The 27575-nt window shown below is 36.4% G+C and overlaps 1 protein-coding gene and 1 pseudogene across 1 annotated transcript in view; both read left to right on the top strand.

Moving 5' to 3' along the window:
- EFCAB13 (EF-hand calcium binding domain 13) overlaps positions 1–27575 on the top strand; it is a 237660-nt gene that overhangs the window by 16998 nt on the left and 193087 nt on the right. The window contains exons 3-9 of the mRNA XM_032265955.1: positions 112–223; positions 2352–2482; positions 3206–3288; positions 5095–5238; positions 6978–7052; positions 13797–13940; positions 23507–23578. Of these exons, the coding sequence (XP_032121846.1) occupies positions 112–223; positions 2352–2482; positions 3206–3288; positions 5095–5238; positions 6978–7052; positions 13797–13940; positions 23507–23578 (761 nt within the window). The remainder of the gene's footprint in view (positions 1–111; positions 224–2351; positions 2483–3205; positions 3289–5094; positions 5239–6977; positions 7053–13796; positions 13941–23506; positions 23579–27575) is intronic.
- LOC116541640 lies at positions 19760–23514 on the top strand (annotated as a pseudogene).

Raw genomic sequence — 27575 nt, 5'->3', positions numbered from 1 at the left:
GTGATGGAATTCTGTATACATTTGTGTATGTTAGAAAATTTCCATAATTAAAAGTTGAAAAAGCAAAAGTAAAAAGAAATTCAAGAGTGATTCAATTTCTGTGTAATTTAGGTTTGAAACATCAATATTCCTTTGTGGAGAAGAAAAGTCCTCTGATTTGGCAGAAGAAAAAAAAGTCAGGAAAAAGAGTTTACAAATACAACAGCACAGCAAGAGAACTGAGGTAAATAAAAATTTGGAAATTTTTCTTTTATTTTCAAGTGTTCTCCTTAGCCTTCAAACATTCCCTTATATTTTTTAGTCCATGTGTTGAAATGTCACAGTCTTAAATATTACTACTTGCTCTTGCTCCTCCTTTTCTCTTTGTTTTCCTTTTCCTTCTCCTCCTTTAAAAAAAAAAAAAACAGAACAAGGAATCTTTTCAGAAGCTTATGAAAAATTTGCCTTTATTTTCTATGAAGCAATTTTTTACTGTGCTCTCTGCTAACATTTTTTATTTTTTAACAGTGATCTTAGGTGTTCTTTGGTTTGTGGCAGCATAACTCCAAACTTTGCCTCCATCTTCCCATGAATCTTCACATGATCTTTCTTCCTGTGTTTGTATCTCATCTCCTTCTTCCTTTCTCTTATAAGCACATCTGTCATTGTACATTTCATTTCAAGATCTTAACTTGATTACATCTGCAAAGACTTTTTCTCCAAATAAGGTAACATTCACAGGTTTCAGATATTAGAACATGGAATATCTTTTTGTGTAGTCACCATTCAATTCACTGTGATATACTTAGAGGTATATTTCCATTTTTCTCCTCTGTCTTAGTATTTGCTGTGCTTCTTAAATCTGAGAATGCATGCCTTTCTTCAATTCTGAAAAATTCTAATATATTATCTTTTAGAATATTTCCCCTCCTTCAATCTGTTTACTGTCCTTTTTTTATCATCTATTAGATGTGTATTAAATTTGTCTTCCTGTTTTCTATATTCTTTAACATTGCTTCATATTTTAATCTATTCTGTCTTTCTTCTTTGCTCTTGGTAGTTTCTACCCATCTACTTTCTAGTTCACTTATTCTTTATCCAGCTGAATCTAATCTGCAGTTTAATTTTTCCATTGAGATTTTAATTTCAGTGATTCTATTTTTTACCTCCAGAAGTTTTATTTGGTGATTCTTAAAGTATGCCCTATGTCATGTTTTTCGCTCATGTTCCATAGTTATTTCAAGATTGATATTTGATCAATTCAATATATGAAGTTCTTGGGGGATCTAAATGTTGTGTTTGTTGTTTTGTCTGATTCTCACTCATGTTAAGTTATGTCTTTGGGTGTTACATATGTTTTGTACATTCTTTCATATATAGTTGATCTAAATCTGTGGGAATCTTCAGTTTGCCCTTCTTCAAGATAATTTTTAAAATGAGAATTTGCATTTGCCTCTGCCATGCACTTCAGAAATGTTACAAATCTGAGATCACTTTAAATGAATTTTTTGGTTTCTGTTTCCCTGGCCCACATATTTAGTGTAGATTTGAATTCTAAGCTCATATGTAGGTAGAGTTATGATTATAACTAATTAGCAGGAGTAGTATTTCTTTTTTTCCAACCTGGAGCTGGGATACAGACCTATTTTAATCATACTTTTTCATTGAGGGATAAGTTTTTTCCCACTCTTGCTGAAAACATCATCTTTTAAAGATTTTGGTTCTATGTGGCATTTCAGTACCAATTCCTGTCAATCTTGTGTAGTGTGAGACTCTTTTTTCCACATCTTGCATGGCCATTAAAACTCAAGGCTTAGGGTTCCATGTAAAATTGAAGACACCTATAAATAGAGTTCTCATTTTCTAAAGTGGTACTTTCCTATCCACCTAGCTACTTGCCTTTTTGGATTCATGTTTATACATGCAATCTTAAGTGGATAATTTACTCAATGATAAGGATAATTGAAAACAAAATTACCTATATCATTTGAATATCTGTGTTGATTCTCCGCATTGCACGTAAGTCAAAGCCTTTGTATGTAGCCTGGAGTCTGGTAACTGAGTCATCTTGTTTTCTCTACCATAGATTTGCCCTGCTTTGTAAAATCCAATTCTATATATTGACCAAATATTAATGACATGATTAACTGCATACTTAAGAAAACCATGGCTTTAGAAAAGAGTATTGTATAGTTTATATAAAATTTTAGTTTATATTAAATGTAATTTAATTACGAAAGACAATTTTACACCAGAAGCATAATTAATGAGGAGCCAAAGTATGATTAATTGCCTTTTAAGAGTTGTGTCATCCAAGAATGCTGAATTACCAATGTGATCTCAGGCACCAACGTACATGCATTTGGCTCTAGATTGGCCTTCCTTTTCTGAAGCTATCAAAAGAGAAGGTGACTAGGAAAGAAAACTCTTTACGCAAGTTGCCGAATCAGTACAGCGTTGACAAGACTTCATCACCTCTTTGTACATCTTCCTCAATTACTCGGTATTTAAATCCTTGTACTCTATTTCTTGAATGTTGGGTTCAGACTTGGGTGTTTCTCTTCAGAATCATTTATCCCTTCCACATAAAGAATATCAAGTAGTTTGTGCTAACTATGCTCTTAGGATTGTGTAGAGATAAGAGCACTGTATGTGGAATTGGAGGACTTAGACTTGAGTCCTGATTGACCTCACATGCTTAGACTTTTGTAAAATTTGTATCTCTGGGCCTCACTTTCCACATCTGTATAAGGATCTTGTACTAAATGAACTCTTAAGATGTCTTCCAACACTAACAGTATATGATTTTAGTTATTTATATGATGTTATAGTATTAGATAATATTTTCCAGACATTTTTACTGATAGGTGATGGAACCTGAGATTCTTTGGCTGTTTAAAGATGTTCTTCGTTTGCTTTATTGCAATAACTTTCTTAAAAATTTGCCGTGACTTGGATTAAGAATAGGAAAAACTGGACCATAGTCAAAGGATAGTGGGCCATGGGCACTATTTACAGATTGGGTAAATTCTGCTTTACAGAAAAGTATCCGTAAAAGAAATAAGGTGGGAATTCTGAAGTAAAGAATATGGGATTCTCCATAACTTGGACCGTTCTTCAAGAAAGGTTCTTATGAATCTCAGACTATTGATAGGTTTGTTAATATTTTAAAATGGAATTTGCATATTTTCATTGCTGCTTTCTAATATGGCTGTTTCTTTGACAGGGGCAAGAAAATGCTCTCTAACCTCTACCTGACATTATATGATGAAGTAACCCATGGATATTTATACTCCCAAGAATTAAGTGGTAATAAGAGGTTCTAAAATTTCTTGAATACATTTCCTGATTATGTGCTTTTTAGGAATTGTTTCAGCAGGTAGTGCCTCTTCTTCTACTCCTAATGGCTTATGGTATCAACTGATAAAACATGATATAGCAAATGCTGCAGGCTGTAAGGAAGCAAATGTGGATAGTTTAATCCTTAAATATCTTTTGTTATATTGGTAAGATAGGCAAAATATGTAGCTTATACTAGTTCAAATGTATTTTTTGGAAAAATGTCTACATGTTACACCCCATGGATATATTAGTAAGTTCTGAAGCCACTGATATCACTGGAATTTAGTCTTTGGTATCTTAATATTAAGGCTTATACTACCCTTTACTCCTTCATGATACTGACTTCTGCCACATCTTGGGCTTCTCCTTTATATTTATGGAATAATTTGGCATAGTTTTCCTTTTATGTTAACTCTGATTGTCATAATATGTATCTTAGTGTCCAAATGGGTGACTCATACCGCTCTAGCTTCAAACTTTCCAAACCAATTATTTTACCTTGATTCTTCTGACCAACACTGATGGCCACAAATTACATACACATTTTCATTATGTGAAAATCTGAGGCTTTAAAGTCTTGTTTTTCACTCACAATCTCTTATTCTTCCAGCTTTTAGAATTTTATTTCCTTGACCTCTCCATTTGGTGCCACTATGATTGATTTCCAACCTCAGCTGCCCTTAGCACCAGTTGACGTTCCCTTTATGTTTTGGTGTGATCTCTCTTTGGTACCTATTCCAAACCTTCGCTACTCTCCTCAAATCCTCAATTATGTCACCTATCTAACTCTAAACATTTAAAAATGTTTTACTTAGTTAAAATAAAATTAATTGTTTTCATTAATTGCTCAATTTTCTCACTTCCCATTTCATGGAAATCTGCCTTCCACCTCCAAAATTCTACTAAAACTTATTTTATTAAAGTCATTATTATCAACTCTTTAGTCTTTCTTTTGTATTTAGCATTGTCAGGGTTGGGTGAGGTGGCTCATGCCTGTACTCCCAGCACTTTGAAAAGCCATGTGGGAGGATCATTTGAGACCAGGAGTTCAAGACCAGCCTGGGCAATATAGTGAGACCCCATCTCTATAAAAAATAATAAAACCAAAAAATTAGTTGGGCATCTTGGCACACACCTGTAGTCCTAGCTACTTGGGAGATTGAGACTGCAGTGAGCCATGACCATACTACTGCATTCCTGCCTGGGCAACCGAGAAACTCTGGGTTTAAAAAGACAAACAAACAAAAAGTACTGTCATCGATTGCCGCTTTTCTGAAAATAAAGTGTAGTGTCCACTGAACCAAAAAATTCAGTTCAATGGACTTTTTTTTTTTGAGAATTTATTCTGAATTAGGCACTGGAAACAGAAGAATGAAAAATTTTGCTCTGTAGAAGCTGACAGTTTAGTGAGTGGTATTGACATACAAGCAATCATAATGTCAAGGGCTTTGACTGAGATACATAGTAAGTGCAGTGGGGAAACACAGAGGAATGATTTGCTATTCCCAGGGCAAGTTGTGGAAGCCTTTGCCTATGTACCCTTGTGTGACTTTCCTGACAGTTTCTGAAAGTTCTTTAGGAAACAGGTTGAAAGATTTGAATATTAAAAGATTGAAGGGGGTGGGATAAAAAAGAAAGAAGATTGAAAGGCTGAAAGTACAAATTTGCTCCCCTTTCTTTTAATGATTATTAGTTTTTTGAGAGATGGTGGGGGGAATAAAGATAATTATTATTTTTGAATAACTAACTAAATGTTTTGTTATGTGTGTACAGCACTTCATAAAGCCTGTAAAATTTTTAGTAAAATTCGAAGTGGTAAGATTTATGTGAATGATCTTCCAGTGATCCTTTGCATCTTCAGAATTTCTATAAGTAATTTAGAAATGCGACGGGCACTAAAGACTATTGATATTGATGGTAAGTTTTATATTTTCAGTATTACCTTAAGGGTCTGCAATCATAAATATGTTATGTTTGTCAGATTAATTACAAACGATAGGAAAACTAAACCTTAAAATGTATTATAAAAACATCATTTTTGGTCATATTATATGTTATAAAACATTTTTATATGTTACAAGAACATTACTTACAATAATGATATTAAAAATTGGCCTCAGGTTTATGTAATTGGGTTGATTAATTACTGGATTGGATTATGGCATATTCTCATTATTGGTCCATGCATGGTCTACTCTTATTTAGTTATGTAATTTAAATAAAGTAATAAATACTTGACCTAACCACCCAAAATAAAAATTAGGACATTGTCAATAATTCGCCTGTAGCTATAAAGTTTACTAAGCAACTTATTATTCTGTTTTTCCCAATCTGAAGTAAGCATTATCTTGAATCCTATATTCATTATTCTCTTTTTTTTTCTTTTTAAATAGTATTATTGTTATGGATATGTATTTTTGTAAATTGGTTCAAAAATGTTTATTGTTTAAAAAACTTCAGTAAACAGTTCTTCATGATGTATATAATCTTTTGGAGACTTTTTCACTTAATATTATGTGACTAAGATTTATTCATATTGTTGTATACTGCTTTTTTTGTATGCTCTTACCACCCTTGAATTGATCAGCCTTTAAATTGTTCTGATAGATATACAGTTATTATCTGATAGTGGTTTTAATTTGCATTTCTGAATGATTAAATAATGTTGAATATCTTTTCATGTGCTTACTTGCCATTTGTATATTTTTTGCCCATTGAAAAGCTGTGTTCTTATTATTGCATTTTGAAATTCTTTATATATTCTGAATGTAAGTCCTTTATTGGATATGTGATTTGCAGATATTTTATTCCATTCTGTTGCTTGTCTTTTTATTCTCTTAAGAATGTTTTTAGAAAAGCAGAAGTTCATACTTTTGTTGAAGTCTAGTCTATAATTCTTTCTTTTATGAATTGCTTTTGATACCTATCTAAAAGATCTTTGCTAACCCAAAGTCACAACAATATCAGAAAACAAGTCTTTCATTAAAACATTAAAACAAATAGTTCGTTAAAAATTAGACAGATGTTTCACTGTTTTTGAAAGAAAGGAGTGCCCATTCTCAAGTTGTTACACTGAAGAAGTGGAGGCAGACAACTTGACAAACTTTTCAGTATTGGAAAAAGTGCTTCTGTGGTATGGAAATGAGAACAACCAAGCCTTGTCATTTTCTCTGCAGATGAGTGGAAGCACTGAAGTGTTCTTCTATAGGCTATTTTTGTTCAGATGACATTAAATTGAAATGTAGATTTATACTTGTTTTCTTCATGACATAGATAACATCATTGATGTAAATAAACCCTGTCAAAGTTAGCCTCATTTACTTGACAGGAGGAAATGAAATCATAGTTATTTAACTTGAAGAATCTTGAGGAATTACCACTGCAATATCTACAGTACTAGACCCATAGCATTCTTATTACTGCTGGAGCACTGTTTACTACGTAATTACAATATGTAAATTTTTTTCTGGTAAATTTTCTTTTTACATTCTCTATATAATGTTGGTTGCTCTATGTATAGATAATGGCATTCTAATGTCATTGTTAATTCTATTTATATTTTTAGTTGCCATTTTTATCTTATGTTCTTAGTGAGTTTCCTAATAATGTTTGCTGATGGAGTTTTTTTCCCTTCTGTTTTGGAACCATTTTTATAGTTAATGGAATGCTGGATTTTTCAAATTTTCTTAAAGCTGTGACTGATGTTTCTTATTTGGTCTCTCAGAATCCAGGTAAAAAAGACTTCTTTAAAAGTATAGAAGATAATAATTTTGTAACTGATTTTGGGGTTGGGCAGGGTAGTATTTAACATATGAATTAATTTATATTTTACAGAATATCTTCATTTTTCTCCCACTAGTTTAGGCTGAGAACAATAAAAGGCATTACAAAACCTGGCTTGAACCGCCCCAGTATCCCAACTTTCTATCTCTAATCTCTAGTTTTTCCTGCACATTAACTGCTAGACTAATTATCTTAAAACACTATTTTCATCATGTCATTTTCCTGCTCAAGAATTTAGATGCTCTTGTTATTATCAAATGCGTCTAGGCCAAGCTCTCATGCTTAGCCTCCTCACCCCTCTTCGTAACTTTGTTCATCACTCTTTGTTTTATCACAGAACCTTTTCCAGGCAAGAACCCTATACTCCAGTTAGTCATAATGAATCTCCATACTTGCCAATATAATTCTTAATCTCATGCCTTTGTGTGCTTGTTTTTTTTTTTTTTTAACTGTTGAAATCTCACATCTATTTTCTTCTTCATCCTTGACAGTGCTTTGCTCCTTTTGCTGGGAATCTGCTTGTATTTCTTCCTAAAAGTTTCATAAATTTATGGGTCTCCTAATAACATTAGTTTACATTACCTATGCATTAGAAATAAAGTGGTTGGAAAGAGTATTTATATTAATGGTAGAAATGGTACCCCCAAAAACATGAAATTTATGGCATTCGTGACCTGATGTTAGCAATTCTTCTATTCCTCCATTAGGCAATATCAAGTTCTTATGCTCAGTCCTTGGAATTATAAATTTTAATTTTAATTTGTATAAATTTAAGGGGTGCAAATGCAGTTTTGTTGCATAGATATATTGCATCCTGGTAAAGTCTGGGCTTTTAGTGTAACCATTATCTGAATAGTTATACATTGTACTTATTAAGTAATTTTTCATACTTCACCCCCCTCCCACACTTCCAAGTCTCCAGTAACTATTATCTTATGCTCTATGTCCATGTGTACACATTTCGCTGCCACCTATAAATTAGGCTCCTGTTTATAAATGGCTTTCATTATCTTAAGTGAAATAACTCAGAAAGTCAGATAGATAATAGTTTCATCCACGTTGCTCTAAAAGATATGATTTCATTCTTTTTTTATGGCTGAATAGTATTCCATTGTGTGTGTGTGTGTGTGTGTGTGTGTGTGTGTGTGTGTGTGTGTGTATACCACATTTTCTTTATCTAGACATCCATTGATGGACACTTAGGTTGAATTTACATCTTTGCTGTTGTGGATAGTGCTGTGATAAGCATATGAGTTATGAGTGCAGGTGTCTTTTTGAGATAATGGTTTCTTTTCCTTTGGGTATATACCTAGCAGTGGAATTGGTGGATCAGATGGTAGTTCTGTTTTCAGTTCTTTGAGAAATCCCCACACTGCTTTCCATTTTTTCATAATGCTCGTTTGGCTATTTGTATGTCTTATTTTGAAAAATGTCTATTCATGTCATTTGCCCAATTTTTAACAGGTTATTTGTTGTTTTTTATCATCGTTGAGCTGTTTGAGTTCTTTGTAAATTCTTGATATCAGTCCCTTGTTGGATGCATAGTTTGCAAATATTTTATCCTGTTCTTTAAGTTGATAGTTCATTCTGTTGATTATTTCTTTTGCTGTGCAGAAGCTTTTTAGTTTTGTTATCTCATTTGTCTTTTTGTTGTTGTTGTTGTTGCTTGTGCTTTTGAGTTCTTAGTCATGACTGATGTCAATAAGAGGTTTCCTTAGGTTTTCTTCTAGTATTATTATAGCTTCAAGTATTACATTTAAGTTTAGATCCATCTTATCGTTTCATTACATTTACATTTAGATCCACCTTGAGTTGATATTGTATATGGTGGGAGATAGGGGTCCAGTTTCATTCTTCTGTGAATGGCAATCCAATTTTTCCATTACCGTTTTTTGAAAACAGTGTCCTTTCCCCAGTGTATGTTTTTGTCAACTTTGTCAAAGATCAGTTAGCTATAGATACGAAACTTCATTTCTGGGTTCTCTTTTCTGTTCCACTGATTTATGTGTCTACTTTTATACCAGTACCATGCTGTTTTGGTTACTATAGCCTCATAGTATGATTTGAGGTCAGGTGATGTGATGCCTCCAGCTTTGTTCTTTTGCTTAGGATTACTTTGGCTATTTAGGCTCTTTTAGTTCCGTGTGAATTTTAAGATTATTTTTCTATTTCTGTGAAAAATGACATTGGTATTTTGGTAGAGGTTGCATTGAGTCTGTAGATTGCTTTGGGCAGTGTGATCATTTTAACGATATTAAAGTTTTGATCCATGAGCATGGGATGTTTTTCCATTTGTGTCATCTACTTCATAAGTGTCATGTAGTTTTCCTTATAGAGATCTTTCACCTCTTTGGTTAAATGTGTTCCTAGGTCCTTTTTTTTGTAGCTAAGGTAAATGGCATTGCCTTTGTGATTGGTTCTCAGCTTGATATTAGTGTATAGAAATGCCACTGATTTTTGTATCTTGATTTTATCTACTTAAACATTACCAAATTTGTTTATTAAATCTAAAGGTATTTGGGGAGGAGTCTTCAGGGTTTTCTCAATATAAGATTGTATCATTAGCAAACAGACATAATTTGACTTCCCCTTTTCCAATTTGGATGCCTCTTATTTTTTTTTCTCTTGCCTGATTGCTCTGGCTAGGACTTTCAGTAATGTATTGAATAGGAGTGGTGAAAGTAGGCATCTTTGTTTTGTTTTGGTTCTTAGGGGGAATGCTTTAAACATTTCCCCATTCAGTAGAATGTTGGCTGTGGGTTTGTTATATATGGCCTTTATTATTTTGACGTATGTTCCTTTTATAATGAATCAGATTTTTTCCATGTCTGGCTAAATTTTTGTATTTTTAGTAGAGATGGGGTTTCGCTATGTTGGCCAGGCTGGTTTCAAACTCAAGTGATCTGCCTGCCTTGGCCTCCCAAAGGGCTGGAATAACAGGTGTGAGCCACTGCACCTGGCCCAGATTTTATTTTGTTAGAATCAAGGACATGGGAATGTGGTAGTCTTTATATTCCTGGATTAGAAAGTAAAAGGCAATAAAAACTTTTCAATGATTATTTATTCATTTATGTAATAAACATTAATGCCTATATATGCAGCAGTGAAAAATATAGATAGGATTCTTGGCTTGCTTTATCTTTTTGTTTCCTTATTTCCTATTTGGCATTTTGTTAGACTCCATGGCATTAGGATTTTCCTGGTTCTCTTGTGTCTACTTGGTTTTTGACTTATATTTTTTTCTTGTTTCATTTCATTTAGCTCTTCTCTGATCTTAGTTATTTCTTTTCTTCTGCTAGGTTTGGGTTTGGTTTGTTCTTGTTTCTCTAGTTCCTTGAGATGTGACTTTAGATTGTCTATTTGTGCTCTTTTAGACTTTTTGATGGAGGCATTTTATGCTATTAACTTTCCTCATAACTCAGCTTTTGCTGTATCCCAGAGGTTTGATAGGTTGTGTCACTAATATTGTTCAGTTCAAAGAATTTTTAAATTTCCATCTTGATTTCATTGTTGACCTAATGATTAGCCAAAAGCAGGTTATTTAATTTCCCTGTATTTGCATGGTTTTGAAGGTTCCTTTTGGAGTTGATTTCCAGTTTATTCCACTGTGGTCTGAGAGAGTGCTTTATATAATTTTAATTTTCTTAAATTTGTTGAGACTTGTTTTGTGGCCCATCATCTGGTCTATCTTGGAGCATATTCCATGTGCTGATGAATAGAATACATGTTTTGCATTCGTTGGGTAGAATGTTCTGTAAATTTCCATTAGGTCAATTTTTTTCTGGAACGTAGTTTAAGTCCATTGTTTCTTTGTTGACTTTCTGTCTTAATGACCTGTCTAGTGCTATCAGTCGACTATTGAAGTCCCCCACTACCGTTGCTGTCTATCTCATTTCTTACATCTGGTAGTAACTGTTTTATACATTTGGGAGCTCCAGTGTTAGGTGCATATATATTTAGGACTGTGATATTTTCCTGTCGGACTACTCCTATTATTATATAATGTCCCTCTTTGTCTTTTAAAACTGCTTTGTTTTGTCTGATATAAGAATAGCTACTCCTGCTTGCTTTTGGTGTTCATTTGCATGGAATATCTTTTTCCACTCCTTTTCCTTAGGTTTATGTGAGTCCTTAAGTGTCAGATGAGTCTCTTGAAAACAGCAGATACTTGGTTGGTTAATTCTTATCCATTCTGTCATTCTGTATCTTTTAAGTGGAGGATTTAGACCATTTACATTCAATGTTAGTATTGAGATGTAAAGTACTACTCTATTCGTTGTGCTTTTTGTTGACTATTTTGTGTCTTTTTTTCCTTGTGTTATTGTTTTATAGGTTCTATGAAATTTATGCTTTAAGGAGATTCTATTTTGGTGTATTTTGAGGATTTGTTTCAAGATTTAGAGCTCCTTTTAGCAACCAGTAGTGCTGCTTTCTCCTGGCTTGTAGGGTTCCTGCAGAGAGATCCACTGTTACTCTGATGGGCTTCCCTTTGTGGGTAACCTGACCTTTCTCTCCAGCTGTCTTTAACATTTTTCCCTTCATTTCATCCTTGGTGAATCTGACGAGTATGTGTCTTGGGGTTGCTCTTCTCAAGGAGTATTTTTGTGGTGTTCTCTGTATTTCCTGAATTTGAATGTTGGCCTGTCTTGCTAGGTTGGGGAAATTCTCCTGGGTAACATCCTGAAGAGTGTTCACACCATTTGTCACACTCATTCTCTATCCAGTTTTGTTCCCTTGCTGGCGAGGAGTTGTGATCCTTTGGAGGAGTAGAGGCATTCTTGTTTTTTGAATTTTCAGCCATTTTGCACTGGTTTTTACTCATCTTCATGGATTTATCTATCTTTGGTCTTTGCTGTTGGTGACGTTTGGATGGGGTTTCTGTGTGGCCATCCTTTTTGTTGATGTTGATGTTATTCCTTTCTGTTTGTTTTCCTTCTAATAGTCAGGACCCGCTGCTGCAGGTCTGCTGGAGTTTGCTGGAGGTCCACTCCAGACCCTTGTTTTCCTGGGTATCACCAGTGGAGGCTTCAGAACAGCAAAGATTGCTGCCTGTTTCTTCCTCTGGAAGCTTTGTCCCAGATGGGCACCCACCAGATGAAGTGTCTGTTGACTGCCTGCTGGTAGGTGTCTCCCAGTCAAGCAGCACGGGGGTCAGGGACCCACTTCAGGAGACCGTCTGTCCTTTAGCAGAGCTCAGGCACTGTGCTGGAAGATCTGCTGCTATCTTCAAAGCCAATAGGCAGGAATGTGTAAGTCTGCTGAAACTATGCCCCTTCCCCCAGGTGTTGTGTCCCAGGGAGATAGGAGTATCTATAAGCCCCTGACTGGGGCTGCTGCCTTTCTTTCAGAGATGCCCTGCCTAGAAAGGAGGAATCTAGAGAGGTAGTCTGGCTACAGCTTTGTGGTACTATGGTGGGCTCTGCCTAATTCAAACTTCCTGGCAGCTTTGTTTATACTGTGAGGGGAAAGCCACCTATTCAAGCCTCAGTAATGGTGGATGCCCCTCCCCACACCAAGCTCCAGCATCCTGAGTTGACTGCAGACTGCTGTGCTGACAGTGAGAATTTCAAGCCAATGGATCTTAGCTTGCTGGGCTCTGTGGGGTTGGGATCTGCTGAGTGAGACCACTTGGCACCCTGAACGATTCTGTCTCACTGGCATTCTAGGTGCCACTAGACTATGGAAAAAACTCCTGTAGCTAGCTCAGTGTCTGCCCAAATAGCTGCCCAGTTTTGTGCTTGAAACCCAGGCCCTGTTGGTATAGGCATCTGAGGGAATCTCCTGGCCTGTGGGTTGCTAAGACTGAAGGAAAAGCGTAGTATCTGGGCTGGAATACACTGTCCTTCACAGCACAGTCCCTCATGGATTCCCTTGGCTATGGGAGGGAGTTCCCTGACCCCTTGTGCTTCCCAGTTGAGATGCCACCTCAACTGGGAAGCACAGGGGGTCAGGCTTGCCTTCTGTGGGCTGTACCCACCGTCTAATCAGTCCCAGTGAGAGAAGCCAGGTACATCAGTTGGAAATGCAGAAATCACCCACCTTCTGCATTGATCTTGCTGGGAGCTGCAGACCAGAGCTGTTCCTATTAAGCCATCTTGCCAGCCACCTTGAATTGTGTTTTCTTTTTGTCAAGGCTAATTAAGGGATGTAGTGGTCGGGGAGAATTTAAATTTAGCAGTAGGACACAGCTTTCAATATGTTTAATTTTTAAGGAAGAATCATTTATCTGAATATTTTCTTTTGAAAATTAAAAATATACTGAGCTCTATATTGTGACTCTAAAAATTTCAGAAAATGATAAAGTGATTTGGTGTTTAATTTATTTTAGTTAAATTGTTTTAAAATTATAGAATCTAAGATTCAGAAGTAGATGTCTTGGGGAGCCCCAGATTTGGTTTGCTAGTCAGGGCCATACTGAATATTTTCTTCTGACCATGTTCTTTCCAATTCATTTTATATGCTAAGGACTGTTAACACAAGAATATGCAATTCCTATGGAGAAATAAAAGACCAATGTTTTAACCACTATTATAAAGTTATTTTGTAATAGTTGTTTATTTGTAGATAGATATTTAGAAAACCTCATGCTTATGTATGGTTATTTTCCCTTAGTAGGCTATTGGCACAAAATCAGTTCCTTTTCCAAGAAAAGCTCCTGATTCTCATGGTATAATAATTTGTTTTTTTTGTAGCATTCCAGAATGCCTTGAAGATTTTCTGTAGGATAAAATGTGGTCGAGTTTTAATTGATGAAGTGTTTGCTGTTTTGGATAGCATGGATATTCCTATAAACCCTGAAATTTTTGAAGAAGTGATAAAACATACTTATATTGACAGTGAGTTATTTGCATTGAGATATATATGTCAATATGTGTGCATATATTTATGTATTTTTTTTCTGGATATCAATTTTGTGATGTGTCCTTTGCTTCTCCTTTTTTCTCTTGATTTTTACCTTTTGCCATTTACACCATTTACTGGTGTCCATAGTAAGAAATAGTCTAGAAACATTAAATGAGAAGTTTCTAAAATTGTTATATTTTGGTTTGTTTGGTAAAAGAGTAAAATGAATTTTTAAAAAATTCAGCCTTATATCTCTTTTCCAATAGTAGTCATTTCTTGTCTTTGTGGAGAAGTAGTTTCTTGTAGTGTCAAGGGCATCGACTCTACAAATTAGAAGACCTAAATTTCTTGAATTCTCAATTTTATTATGTAGCTTTGATTAAACAGTTTCTATGCTCTTCAGTTAATCTCTGCACAATGTGGATTGCTTTAAACATTATAAAAATATTTAGGAGGTGTTTTGTATTACATGTTTACTTGTAACCAGAGAATGTCCTATAATAATTAGTGATTGATTGATTCATTCATTTGTTTTATTATTTTTAGAGACAGTGTCTCGCTGTGTTGCCCAGGCTGTAGTGCAGTGTCATGATCACTGCTCACTGTAATCTTGACCTCCTAGACTCAATGATCCTCCCACCTCATATTCCTGAATAGCTAGGACTATAGGTGTGTGCCGTCATGCCAGCCTAGTTAATTTTTTTTTTTCTTTTTGGTAGAGACGAGGTCTTATTATGTTTCCCAGGCTGGTCTCGAACTCCTAGCTTCAAGTGATACTCCTGCCTCAGCCTGCTGAGCACTGGAATTACAGGCATGAGCCACTGGGCTCAGCCTGATTCATTCATTTAATTAATCAGACAGTCATTTAAATCTACTATGCCTAGAACTGTTCTAGGTGATGCAAAGTTGAATAAAACACACTCTTTTTTGAGGTAGTTCACATTCAAGTGTGGAAAGAGTCAAGTAAACAGAAAATTAAAATGCTCAATGGCAAATAGTATAATAGAGTGTATATAGGCTGCTAATACATACTGAAAGCCTTAGGGAAAGATTATCCAAGAGATTGATGTCTGAGCTAAATCTTGAAGGATCGGTGTGAATTAAGTAGTTAAAGGTAGCAGCGAAGAGTGAGAAAAACATCTTAAGCCAAAGGAACAGCTTGTGTAAATATGACAGAAAAATAATCAGACATGACATCTCTTTGAGTGAGCTTCCACTGGTTTTTGTCATTTATTAATGGTGGTTTTGTAGTGGGCTTTTGGTTGCTGAAATGTGGTCTGGAGATAGAACAAGGCCTCATGGAGTTCTATTAGGAAGTCAGATATGGTGAGCTCTGGGGTGAGGCATGAATGGGAGGATATGATGGGGTATGAAATGTAAAATGGGGATTTTAAAGACTAATTTTAAGCCTTTAGGGCATACCCTACCAGGAACAACAGAAATCATATAAAACAGCTGCAGTACCTTGCTTTTTGGCTTATGGAGTTCTGGTCTGGGTCTCCAAGTCTCCTGCATTATTTGGGGAGGTAGATTGGAAAAAGGATACTAATTTTATAGGATTATTTTAGGAATTAAATATAAACATTTATCACAGTGCCTGGCACTTAGACATAAGAAAGGTAAGGCAGAAACCTGAGAGTCATCCTTGAAAACTCTATTTCTCTATTCCTTGTGCAACCTAAAGTCTTAGATATATCTTTTTAAAAACATTTTCCCACCTGTGTGGGCTGCAGTGGAGGGAACCTAGCAGAAGTGCATGCCTGCAGGCAGGCATGGGTGTGTGTATGATGGTGTAATGAGGAATCTTGAGATCATCCTGGATGACCAAGGTAGGCCCTAAATTCAGTGGCAAGTGTCCTCACAAGAGGCAGAAGACATAGACACGGAGAGGAGACCAGGTGAAAACAAAAGAAGAAGCTGGAGTGATACAATGATCAGGGAAATGGAGAAATCTTAGAATCAGGAAAAGAAGAGGGGAACGATCCAAGATGGCCTAATAGGAACAGCTCCGGAGTGCAATTCCCAAAGAGAACAATGCAGAGGGTGAGTGATCACCAGATTTCCAAACGAGTTTTTACTGCATACAGACCAGGAGATTCCAGGGCTGAAAAGTGCCACAAGTTTCCAGCACAGCTGTTTCAGCTGACACCACAGGTCTCCCCAAAAAATTCACACAAATCTGAGCGGCCCATTCAACTGGTGCCTGGAATGCCTGGGAGACAGAGCCACCCATTCAACTGAAAAAAAGGGGGCTGAAACAGGGAGCCAGGTGGTCTGGCTCAGTGGGTCCCACCCCAACAAAGACCAGTAATCTGAAACACTGTGGATTGAGAGTTTCACAGCAAGTGCAACTGGACCCAAGACGGTCCAGCTTGGTGGGGGGAAGGGCGTCAGCCATTACCAAGGCAGTCCACCACTACCGAGACAGTCAGCCATTACCAAGGCAGTCCGCCATTACCGAGGCAATCCGCCCTTACTGAGGCAGACTGCCATTACTGAGGCAGTTCTAACTGTACCTCTGTAAACAAAACCACAAGGAAGTTCACACAGCAGCTGGGCAGAGCCACGGCAGCTCAGCAATGCCTCTGCTGGCAGACTGTGACTAGATTACCACTTTGCTAGGCAGGGCATCTCTGAAAAAAGGCAGCAGCACATCAGAAACATATAAATAAAGCACCACCTTCCCAGGAGAGAGCACCTGGGAAAAGAGGCGGTTATGAGTTCCACTGCAGCAGACCTAAATGTGCCTGCCCAGCAGCTCTGAATGGCACAACGGAGCTCCCAGCTCAGCACTTGAGCTCCTATAAGGGACAGACTGTCTCCTCAAGCGGCTCCCTGACCACCATATAGCCAAAGAGACACCTCATAAAGGAGAGCTCAGGCTGACATCTGGAGGGTACCCTTCTGGGATGAAGATAACAGAAGAAGAAACTGGCAGCAACTCTTACTGTTCTGAAGCCCCCATGGGTGATCCTAAGGCAAGCAAGGTCTTGGAGTGGAACTCCAGCAGACCTACAGCAGAGGGGCCTGACTGTTAGAAAAAAAAAAAAAAAAAAAAAAAAAAAAAAAAGACCTAAAAAACAGAAAGAAATAACTTCGACATCAACAAAAAGGACATCCACTCAGAGACCCCATCTGAAACTCACCAACTACAAAGACCACAGGTAGATAAATACATGAAGATGGGGAGAAACCAGCGAAAAAAGGATGAAAACACCCAAAACCAGAAGGCCTCTCCTCCAAGGGATCACAACTCCTCAACAGCAAGGGAACAAAGCTGGATGGAGAATGAGTCTGATGAATTGACAGAAACAGGCTTTAGAAGGTGGGTAATAACAAACTTCTCTGAGCTAAAAGAACATGTTCTAACCAAATGCAAAGAAACTAAGAACATTGAAAAAAGGTTAGGCAAAGTGCTAACGAGAATAAACAGCTTAGAGAAGAATATAAACGACTTGATGGAGCTGAAACACACAACACAAGAACTTCATGAAACCTACACAAGTTTCAATAGCTAAATCCATCAAGCAGAAGAAAGGATATCAGAGATTGAAGATCAGCTCAATGAAATAAAATAAGGCAAGATTAGAGAAAAAAGAGTGAAAAGAAATGAACAAAGCCTCCAAGAAATATGGGATTATGTGAAAAGACCTAATCTACATTTGATAGGTGTACCTGAATGTGATGGAGAGAATGAACCCAAGCTGGAAAACACTCTTCAGGTTATTATCCAGGAGAACTTTCCCAACCTAGAAAGGCAGGCCAACATTCAAGTCCAGGAAATACAGAGAACACCACAAAGATATTCATCAAGAAGAGCAACCCCAAGGCACATAATCGTCAGATTCACCAGGGTTGAAATGAAGGAAAAAGTGCTAAGGGCAGCCAGAGAGAAAGGTCGGGTTACTCACAAAGGGAAGCCCATCAGACTCACAGCAGATCTCTTGGCAGAAACCCTGCAAGCCAGAAGAGAGTGGGGTGCAATATTCAACATTCTTAAAGAAAAGAAATTTCAACCTAGAATTTCACATCCAGCCAAACTAAGCTTCATAAGTGACGGAGAAATAAAATCCTTTACAAACAAGCAATTGCTGAGAGATTTCATCACCACCAGGCCTGCCTTACAAGAGGTCCTGTAAGAAGCACTAAACATGGAAAGGAACAATCAGTACCACCTGCTCCAAAAATGTACCAAATGGTAAAGACCATCGACACAATGAAGAAACTGTGTCAACTAATGGGCAAAACAACCAGCTAGCATTAAAATGGCAGGATCAAATTCACATATAACAATATTAACTTTAAATGTAAATGGGCTAAATGCCCCAATCAAAAGACACAGACTGGCAAATTGGGTTAAAAGTCAAAACGCATCAGTGTGCTGTGTCCAGGAAACCCATCTCATGTGCAAGGACACACATAAGCTTAAAATAAAGGGAGGGAGGAAGATTTACCAGGCAAATGGAGAGCAAAAAAAAGCAGGAGTTGCAATATTAGTCTCTGATAAAATAGACTTTAAACCAACAAAGATCAAAAGAGACAAAGAGGGGCATTACATAATGGTAAAAGGATCAATGCAACAAGAAGAGCTAATGATCCGAAATATATACACACTCAATACAGGAGCACTCAGATACATAAAGCAAGTTCTTAACGACCTACGAAGAGATTCAGACTCCCACACAATAATAGTGGGAGACTTTAACACTCCACTGTCAATATTAGACAGATCAATGAGACAGAAAATTAACAAGGATATCCAGGACTTGAACTCAGATCTGGACCAAGTGGACCTAATAGACATCTACAGAACTCTCCACCCCAAATCCGTAGAATATACATTCTTCTCAGCACCACATTGCACCTACTCTAAAATTGACCACATAATTGGAAGTAAATCACTCCTCAGAAAATGCAAAACAACGGAAATCATAACAAACAGTTTCTCAGACCACAGTGCAATCAATTAGAACTCAGGATTAAGAAACTAACTTAGAACTGCACAACTTAATGGAAACTGAACAACTGGCTCTTGAATGTTGACTGAATAAGCAGTGAAACGAAGGCAGAAATAAAGATGTTCTTCAAAACCAACGAACACAAAGACACAACATACCAGAATCTCTGGGACACATTTAAAGCAGTGTCTAGAGGGAAATTTATAGCACTAAATGCCCACATGAGAAGCAATGAAAGATCTAAAATCGACACCCTATCATTAAAATTGAAAGAGCTAGAGTAGCAAGATCAAAAAACCTCAAAAGCTAGCAGAAGGCAAGAAATAACTAAGATCAGAGCAGAACTAAAGGAGGTTAAAAAAAACCCTTCAAAAAAATCAACAAATCCAGGAGCTGGCTTTTTGAAAAGATCCACAAAATAGACTGCTAGCCAGATTAATAAAAAAGAAGAGAGAAGAACCAAATAGATGCAATAAAAAATGATAAAGGGGATACCAGCACGGATTCCACAGAAATGGAATCTGATGGTAGTAGATTACTACTATCAGAGATTACTACAAACAACTCTATGCACATAAACCAGTAAACCAGGAAGAAATGGATAAATTCCTGGACACTTTCACTCTCCCAAGCCTAAACCAGGAAGAAGTTGAAACTCTGAATAGACCAATAACAAGGGCTGAAGTTGAGGCAGCAATTAATAACCCACCAACCAAAAAAAGCCCAGGTCCAGATGGGTTCACAGCCAAATTCTACCAGACGTGCAAAGAGGAGCTGGTCCCACTCTTTTTGAAACTATTCCAAACAATCCAAAAAGAGGGAATCCTTCCCAAAATCATTTTATGAGACCAACGTCATCCTGTTACCAAAACCCAGCAGAGACTCAACAAAAAAAGGAAACTTCAGACCGATATCCATGATGAACAAAGTCTTCGTCCACTAGGGACTATTTAAGTAGGTAATATGTGTTTGGGAGCTTCATCATAGGTGTTTATTATTGCATAGATGCAAGGAATAAATTTGAGCAAGAGCTAATGAATCTGTGAACATGGTTGAATACTACACTCTTATTAGTTGAGGTTGGACTTCTGTTCAGAGAAAGGAGTTTTCTAAATGAAGAGCAGGTAAAAGTGAAATGGCCATCTACACTGGATTAATACATGTATGGTCTAACAGAATACATTTCAGTGATCAGATTCAAGAGTTTGAGGGTTGAAGCTTTGAGTTGTCTTAGGACTTAAGCCATGATCTAAGAACATGGGACATCGAATCAATCTACAATAAGTGACAGTTACTGGGAAGGCTCTGAGAAGTGTTAGAACAATAATCAAAACCAGAATGAGGAGAAATGCCAAGGAAATAAGAAACCAGAATGTAGGAAGCAATTCCTAATCAGAAGGCAATTTAGCACCAATTTAGCCTAGGATTTCTTTGATTGGTTCAAACACATAGCACTTGCTTTGTAGTGATTTGAAGGCCTACACCTGAAAGACCAATTTTCAGAGAATCAGTGAATCAGGTGAACCCAACACCAAAACGATACTATTCTTTGATTTAAAAATTTGCTTCTTCTGGTCGCCGCGAGAGGGGCGGGGTGACTGTGCCACTCCCTTCAGTCCTGTTCCCAGCCTGCCCCACCCCACCACCAAGGGCTGGATGAGGGTACATATTGCGAGGAGGCGCAGGACGCTGACGCAGAAGGAGCTGGACGGAGCTGTGGTTGCGCGAGGAAGCTTTGTAAGTATATGCATTGCACCCCTATTTTCACAAAGCTTGGCTCACAGAGCATTGTGAACATTAATGACCTCAAACTCAGGTTGTCCGAAGCTGAGCAAGAACATCCACTATGTTTCTGGAGTGAGCTTAAATAAGCTCAACAGGAAGAACTTTATGCAAAGCTCCAGGCCATGAACTTTGAGGAGCTGAACTTCTTTTTCCAAAAGGCCATTGAAGGATTTAACCAGTCTTCTCAGCAAGAAAAAATGGATGCGCGAATGGAACCTGTCCCTTGAGAGGTATTGGGCAGTCCTACAGGGAATCTAGATCAGCTCCAGGCCTGGGAAAGTGAAGAACTTTTCCAGATTTCTCAGAACGAAGTAACACTTCTAGCTGGTGGGCAGGGGACTAGACTCATTGCATATCCAAAGGGGATGTATGGTGTTAGTTTGCCATCCCATAAGATGCTTTTTCAGCTTCAAGTAGAGCGTATCCTGAAGCTACAACAGCTGAAAAATATTATGGCATCAAATGCATTATTCCTTATAATAATCAGTAGCAGAACAGGGGAATCTACAAAGGAGTTCTTCACTAAGCACAAGTACTTTGGTTTGAAAAAAGAAGATAAAATCTTTTTTCAGCCAGGAATGCTCCCTGCCATGAGTTTTGATGGGCAAATTATTTTGGAAGAGAAGAACAAAGTTTCTATGGCTCCAGATAAGAATAGTGGCCTATACTGGGCTTTTGCAGCCTGGAATACTGTGGAGGAGATGAAGCAAAGAGGCATTTGGAGCATTCATATCTATTGTGTTGACAACATATTAGTAAAAGTGGCAGACCCATGGTTCATTGGATTTTGCATTCCGAAAGGAGCAGACTGCGGAGCAAAGGTGGTAGAGAAAACAAACCGTACAGAACTGGTTGAAGTAGTTTGCCAAGTGTGGAGTTTACCAGGTGGTAGAATATAGTGATATTTCCCTGGCAACAGTTCAAAAATGAAGCTCAGATGGATGACTGCTGTTTCATGTGGGGAACATTGCCAACCATTTCCTCACTGTACCACTTCTGAGATATGTTGTCAATGTTTATGAATCTCATTTGCAGCACCATGTGGCTCAAAAGAAGATTCCTTATGTGGATACCCAATAGCAATTAATTAAGCCAGATAAACCTAGTGGAATAAGCATGGGAAAATTTGTCTTTGACATCTAGTTCGCAAAGAAGTTTGTGGTATATGAAATATTGTGGGAAGATGACTTTTCCACATTAAAGAATGCTGACAGAATGTGAAACACAACTCTGCTACTGCAAGGCATGCTTTCATTACTTGCCGGGTCCTCAATTCATGGGTCACTTTATAGATGAAAATGGCTCTCATCTTCCAGCAATTCCCTGCTTAAAGGATACCAGTGATGTACCAATCCAGTATGAAATCTCTCCTCTTATCTCTAATGCTGAAGAAGGAATGGAAAGTTATGTGGCCGATATATAATTCCACACACCTTTAATCATCGATGAAAATGGAGTTCATGAGCTGGTGAAAAATAGTATATGAACTGTATACCAAATTCTACCACAATAGGAACAGCTGTTATTTTTGATATACCAACTGTGAACATATAGGACCTTCTGGATGACTGAAGTTTAAATATTCACAGGGCTTTATTTTGCTTGTTGAACTCTCATAGCTACTGCAAACTTCTCAAGATCTAGATGTCTGAATTTCAGATAGCATTTTTATAATTCCCAACTCATTGAAGGCGAAGGCCTTATTTATATTTTTCAATTGTCCATTTTTTTTCCAAGGCAAAGAAACCACTGGCAATCCAAGAAATTTCCTACAGCTGAACTATAGTCAGGATGTTCTTTACTTGGAGCTGGAGGCATTTGTTTTTGAAGTTGTACATAATAATAATATGTTGTTGTATATGTTGAAAGGTTTCTATGGTACCAAAAGTTTACCAGATATTAAACTTTATAAACAAAATAATTGGACAGTAAAATAAATGTATCTTCCTGTCTCTGGGGAAAAAGATTTGCGTCTTTCTCTCAGAATTTTCACTTGTGCATATTATTGAACAGTTGATTTCTTAGGAATAGACTGAAGAAAAAAGTCATCGCTAATATAGATAGATAAGTAAATTTTCAGTCTTTTTCATATTGGATGGCAGGCAAAACCAAATATTTGGGAGGCAAGAACTGTTGGGCAAAGCATTTTCTACCTCTGTGCAGAATTGAAATGACATTACTCACGGTCACTGTATCCGAACACATCCTTAGTCATGCATTATCCAAGAAGAAAAATGGTCTTAGACAGAGGCAGGGGCAGGAATAGTGGGAAGTTATAATTATGAGAGTCCTGGACACAGAGAAGGTACAAAGTAAATCATTATCTGCTATTCACTATGTAGACATTGCATTGTTTTTTATAGTCCTCTGTATATTTTGTTCAGCCAAAAATAATTTTTAGTGATAAGAAGTAGGTACTTTGCTAGGCATTGGGAAAACAAATGAAAGACACATCCCCTGTTTTTGAGAACTTAAAAATCTGGAAATAAAAACAACAGAGAAAAAATAAACTTTAAAAAAACCAAAAAAAAATTTAAAAATAAAAAAAAAAATTCTAATTAGCATGAGGGCTTAAAACAAGACTATTTCTTTTGATTGAAAGCTCTTTTATTAAGGAGAAAAGACCATGGTCTTAGGCCTATGTTTTAGTGTGTACTGAGTTGTTAATTCATTATTTCAGATTTTATTCAAGCTTGTAATAGTTGGCTCTTTGTTCCTACTTGCCACACATTCTGTGGTGTTTTCGTATTAGAATAGGATGGCAGATATATCTATGTTCAAAAGTAAATACAGTATTTGAACTTACTCTATTACAGGTAACCACATGGTGGATATTGGGGATATTATATTTATTTTGAATGAACTACAGGAACAGTATGAGGAAGTTCGTAAGTGAGCTCTTGTTGCTATGGCAAATTTTGTTTATAATTAAAGTCTTTACATTAAATCTTAATTTTTAAGTTTTATTTTATAAAGGTTTTGGAAACCTTCTCTGAACAATTTACTGTCTTAAATCAGGGACATAAAAATATAATACTCAAAATGCCATTTATGTGTCGTCTTTTTAGAAATGTCTATGCATATTCTTCTCCCAGTTTTTTTTGTTGTTGTTGTTGTTGTTGTTTGTTTGTTTTGTTTTTGTAAGACTGAGTTTCTCTCTTGTTGCCCAGGCTGGAGTGCAATGGCATAATCTTGGCTCACTGCAACCTCCACCTCTGGGGCTTAAGTGTTCCTCCTGCCTCAGCCTCCCTAGTAGCTGGGATTACAGACATGCACCACCACGCCCAGGTAGTTTTGTATTTTTAGAAGAGACAAGGTTTCACCATGTTGGTCAGGCTGGTCTTGAACTCCTGACCTTAGGTGATCCACCTGCCTCGACCTCCCAAAGTGTTGGGATTACAGGTGTGAGCCACCACACCTGGCTCTTTGCCCAGTTTTTACTTTTTTTGTTTTTTTAACTGTTGAGTTGTTTGAATTCCTTATATATTCTGGATATTAGTTCCTTCTCAGATGAAGTTTGCAAGTATTTTCTTCCATTCAAGAGGTTGTCTCTTCATTCTATTATTTCTTTTGCTGTGCAGAACCTTTTTAGCTTAATATAGCTTTTAGCTTTTTAGTTTAATTTAGCTTTTTAGTTTAGTTTATAGTCCTATTTGTCTATTTTTGTTTTTGTTGCTGGTGCTTTTGAGATCTTAGTCATAAAATCTTTGCCTAGAAAATCACCTGCTGTCCTATAGACTTAACCTTATGTTATCATCAAACAGTTATTTAGTTTCAGGTCTTATGTTTCAGTCTTTAATCCAGCTTGAGTTGTTTTTTGCATATGATGAGAGTTAGAGGGTTAGTTTTATTCTTCTGCATATGGTTATCCACTTTCCCCAGCACTATTTGTTGAAGAGTGTATTCTTTCCTCAATGTATATTCTTGACTGCTTTGTTGGCTTTGTTGCAACAAAGCTGTTTGCCTGTAAACAAACAGTTGGTCAGTTGACTGTAAATATGTAACCTTATTTCTGGGTTCTTTATTCTGTTCCATTGGTCTCTGTGTCTATTATTATTATTTTGAGACAGAGTCTCACTCTGTCTCCTAGGCGAGAGTGCAGTGGGGCATCTCAGCTCACTGCAACCTCTGCTTCCTGGGTTCAAGCGATTCTCCTGCCTCAACCTCTTGAGAAGCTGGGATTACAGGCACGTGCCACCACGCCCGGCTAATTTTTGTATTTTTAGTAGAGACTGGGTTTCACCATATTGGTCAGGCTGGTCTCAAACTTCTGACCTCAGGTGATCCACCTGCCTCAGTCTCCCAAAGTGCTGGGATTACAGGTGTGAGCCACTGTGCCCAGCCTCTCTGTCTATTTTTATACATACTGTTTTGGTTGCTGTATTAGTCTGCTCTCATGCTACTAATAAAGACATATCCGAGACTGGATAATTTATAAAGTAAAGACATTTACTTGACTCACAGTTCCACATAGCACTCTATGTCTTTGCACTGGAGATTTTAATTCATTTACATTCAAGGTAATTACTACTGACATTTTGTTAATTGTTTTCTGCTTGTTTCATAGATCCTTTGTTTCCTTATTTCTCTCTTCTTTTGTGATTTTTTCCCTGTTGATGATTTTTTTTTTTTTTACTTTTTATCTTTCGTGTATTTACTGTATGTTTTTGATTTGTGGCTACGCTGAAGCTTACAAAATATCTTGTAGTTATGACAGGCAATTTTAAGCTGATAGCAAATTAACTTTGCTTGCACAAACAAACAATGCTTTTATCTCATCTCTCCTGCATTAAAGATTTTTGATGTCACAATTTACAGATTTTTTATATTGTTTCCGTTAACAAATCATTGTAGCTTTTATTATTTTTAACCCTCATACTATGTAAGTGAAGTGTAGGCCACCATTACAGTATTAGTCTATTCTGATTTTGACTGTGTACTTACTTTTACCAGTGAGTTTTATACATTTATATGTTTTTGTGTTACTAATCAACATTCTTTTATTTTGACTTGAAGAACTCTTTTTGACATTTCATGTAAGACAAATCTGGGGGATGAACTCTTTCAGCTTTTGTCTGGGAAAATCTTTATCTCATCTTCATTTCTGAAGGACAGTTTTTCTAGGTACAGTATTATTGGCTGGCAGTTTATTTCCTTCAGTACTTTGAATATATTGTCCCATTCTCTGTGAACCTATAAGGTGTCTGCTGAGAAATTTGCTGTCCTTATCGGAATGTATGTGTCATTTACTTTTCTCTTGCTATATTCAGACTCTTCCTTTTGTTTTTGATATTTGACAGTTTGATTATAATATGTCTTTGCGTAGTTCTTGTTTGAATTGATCTGATTGGAGGCATTTGGCCTTCTTGTACCAGGATATTTATGTAATTTGCCCAAATTTGAACTGTTTTCTATTCTTCTTTATGTAAGTTTTCTACTCTTTTGTCTTTCTCTTCTCCTTCTTAAACTCTTATAACTTGACCATTTTCTCTTTGGACGCTGTTCCATAAACCTTGTAAGCTTTCCTCGTTATTTTTCATTCTTTTTTTTTCTTTTATCCTCCTCAGACTATACATTTTCAAATAGTTTTCCTTCAGGTTCACAGATTCATTCTCGTGCTTGATCAATTATGCTGTTGATGTTCTCTGTTGTATTTTCTATTTCTTTCATTACGCTTTTCAGCTCTTGATTTTTATTTATTTTCTTTTGTGTAATTTCAGGGTCTCTGTAAAATTCTATTTTTGGTAATTTATTGTTTTCCTGATTCCATTGAATTTTTTTTCTCTGCATGTCATTTATTTTATTCCCTGAACTTTCTCTAGACAATTAGTTTGAATTCTGTCAGGAAGTTTCTATATCTTTATTTCTTTGGGGTCAACTGTCAGGAGATTATTGTACTCTTTTGATGGTATTTTGTCTTCTTGGTTTTTCATGTTTCTTGTTGCCTTATGTTCATGTCCCTTCATTTCAAGGACTGGCAAAGCCCTTAAGCAGTCAGCCCATCCAGAGATTCTGGGTAGGCTATTTGGTGTGGTCCAAAAGCCTAAATCAGAAGTGTCAAATATTATATTTTTACCCATTCACTAACCTATTTCTTTGATAGATAGCACTTAGAGATACATATATACCACAATATTTAAATATTTCCAGACTTTAATATTCAAATATTTTCATATAATTGTTTATTCTCATAGAGTCTAAGATAAGAAATGTTTTTATTTCCTCTAGGCAAAATTTCTTCATAGTTGAAATTACACTGCTGCTCTGTTGAAGTCTAATTAGTTTTTTCTTTTTTGAGCTTGGGAGCTTGACAGTCTCATAGAGTTCTTTTGAGGATCAAATATTATAACATTTGAAATACTTTAAAATGTGTTATTAAAATGTAAGATAATATTCTGAACCATCAGATGAATTTTGTAAATGAAGTCCTAGTCTGGGGCATTGTGTTAATATTTTTCTAAAGATGTTATTTTACATATGAAGTTATTTTTTCCTCGACAAATACCAAGAGTATTTAAGAGAGTAATTACTTAGATTCTAATTTTATAAATAAAATTTCCCCTTTCCTCACAGTTCTGTACTTTTATAAGTAAGGAATTTCCATCTGTATTAGCTTATTAATCTATTATCTTTGTCAATTGGGAAGGAGTGGGGAATGAGAACCATATGCTTCATTAGACTATCATTTTAGTTTCAGTGTAACTTTAAATAGCTTTGGATGGGAATACTTAAATATATTAAAGCAGCACATTAAATTTGACCTAGTTAAAAGTCCAATCTTTTTACTGTCAGTTCTTTAATTTTTTTCATTTGTTTTATATGTTTAAGCAACTGATAATGTTTTGAATAGCTTTCATGAGGCCTTAGTTGTTGTTTTTGAAATGA

Source organism: Sapajus apella, unplaced genomic scaffold (assembly GCF_009761245.1).
Source record: "Sapajus apella isolate SASKATOON/1434 unplaced genomic scaffold, GSC_monkey_1.0 scaffold153, whole genome shotgun sequence".
In the NCBI taxonomy this organism is placed as follows: domain Eukaryota; kingdom Metazoa; phylum Chordata; class Mammalia; order Primates; family Cebidae; genus Sapajus; species Sapajus apella.
This window is presented reverse-complemented; position numbering and strand designations above follow the sequence as displayed.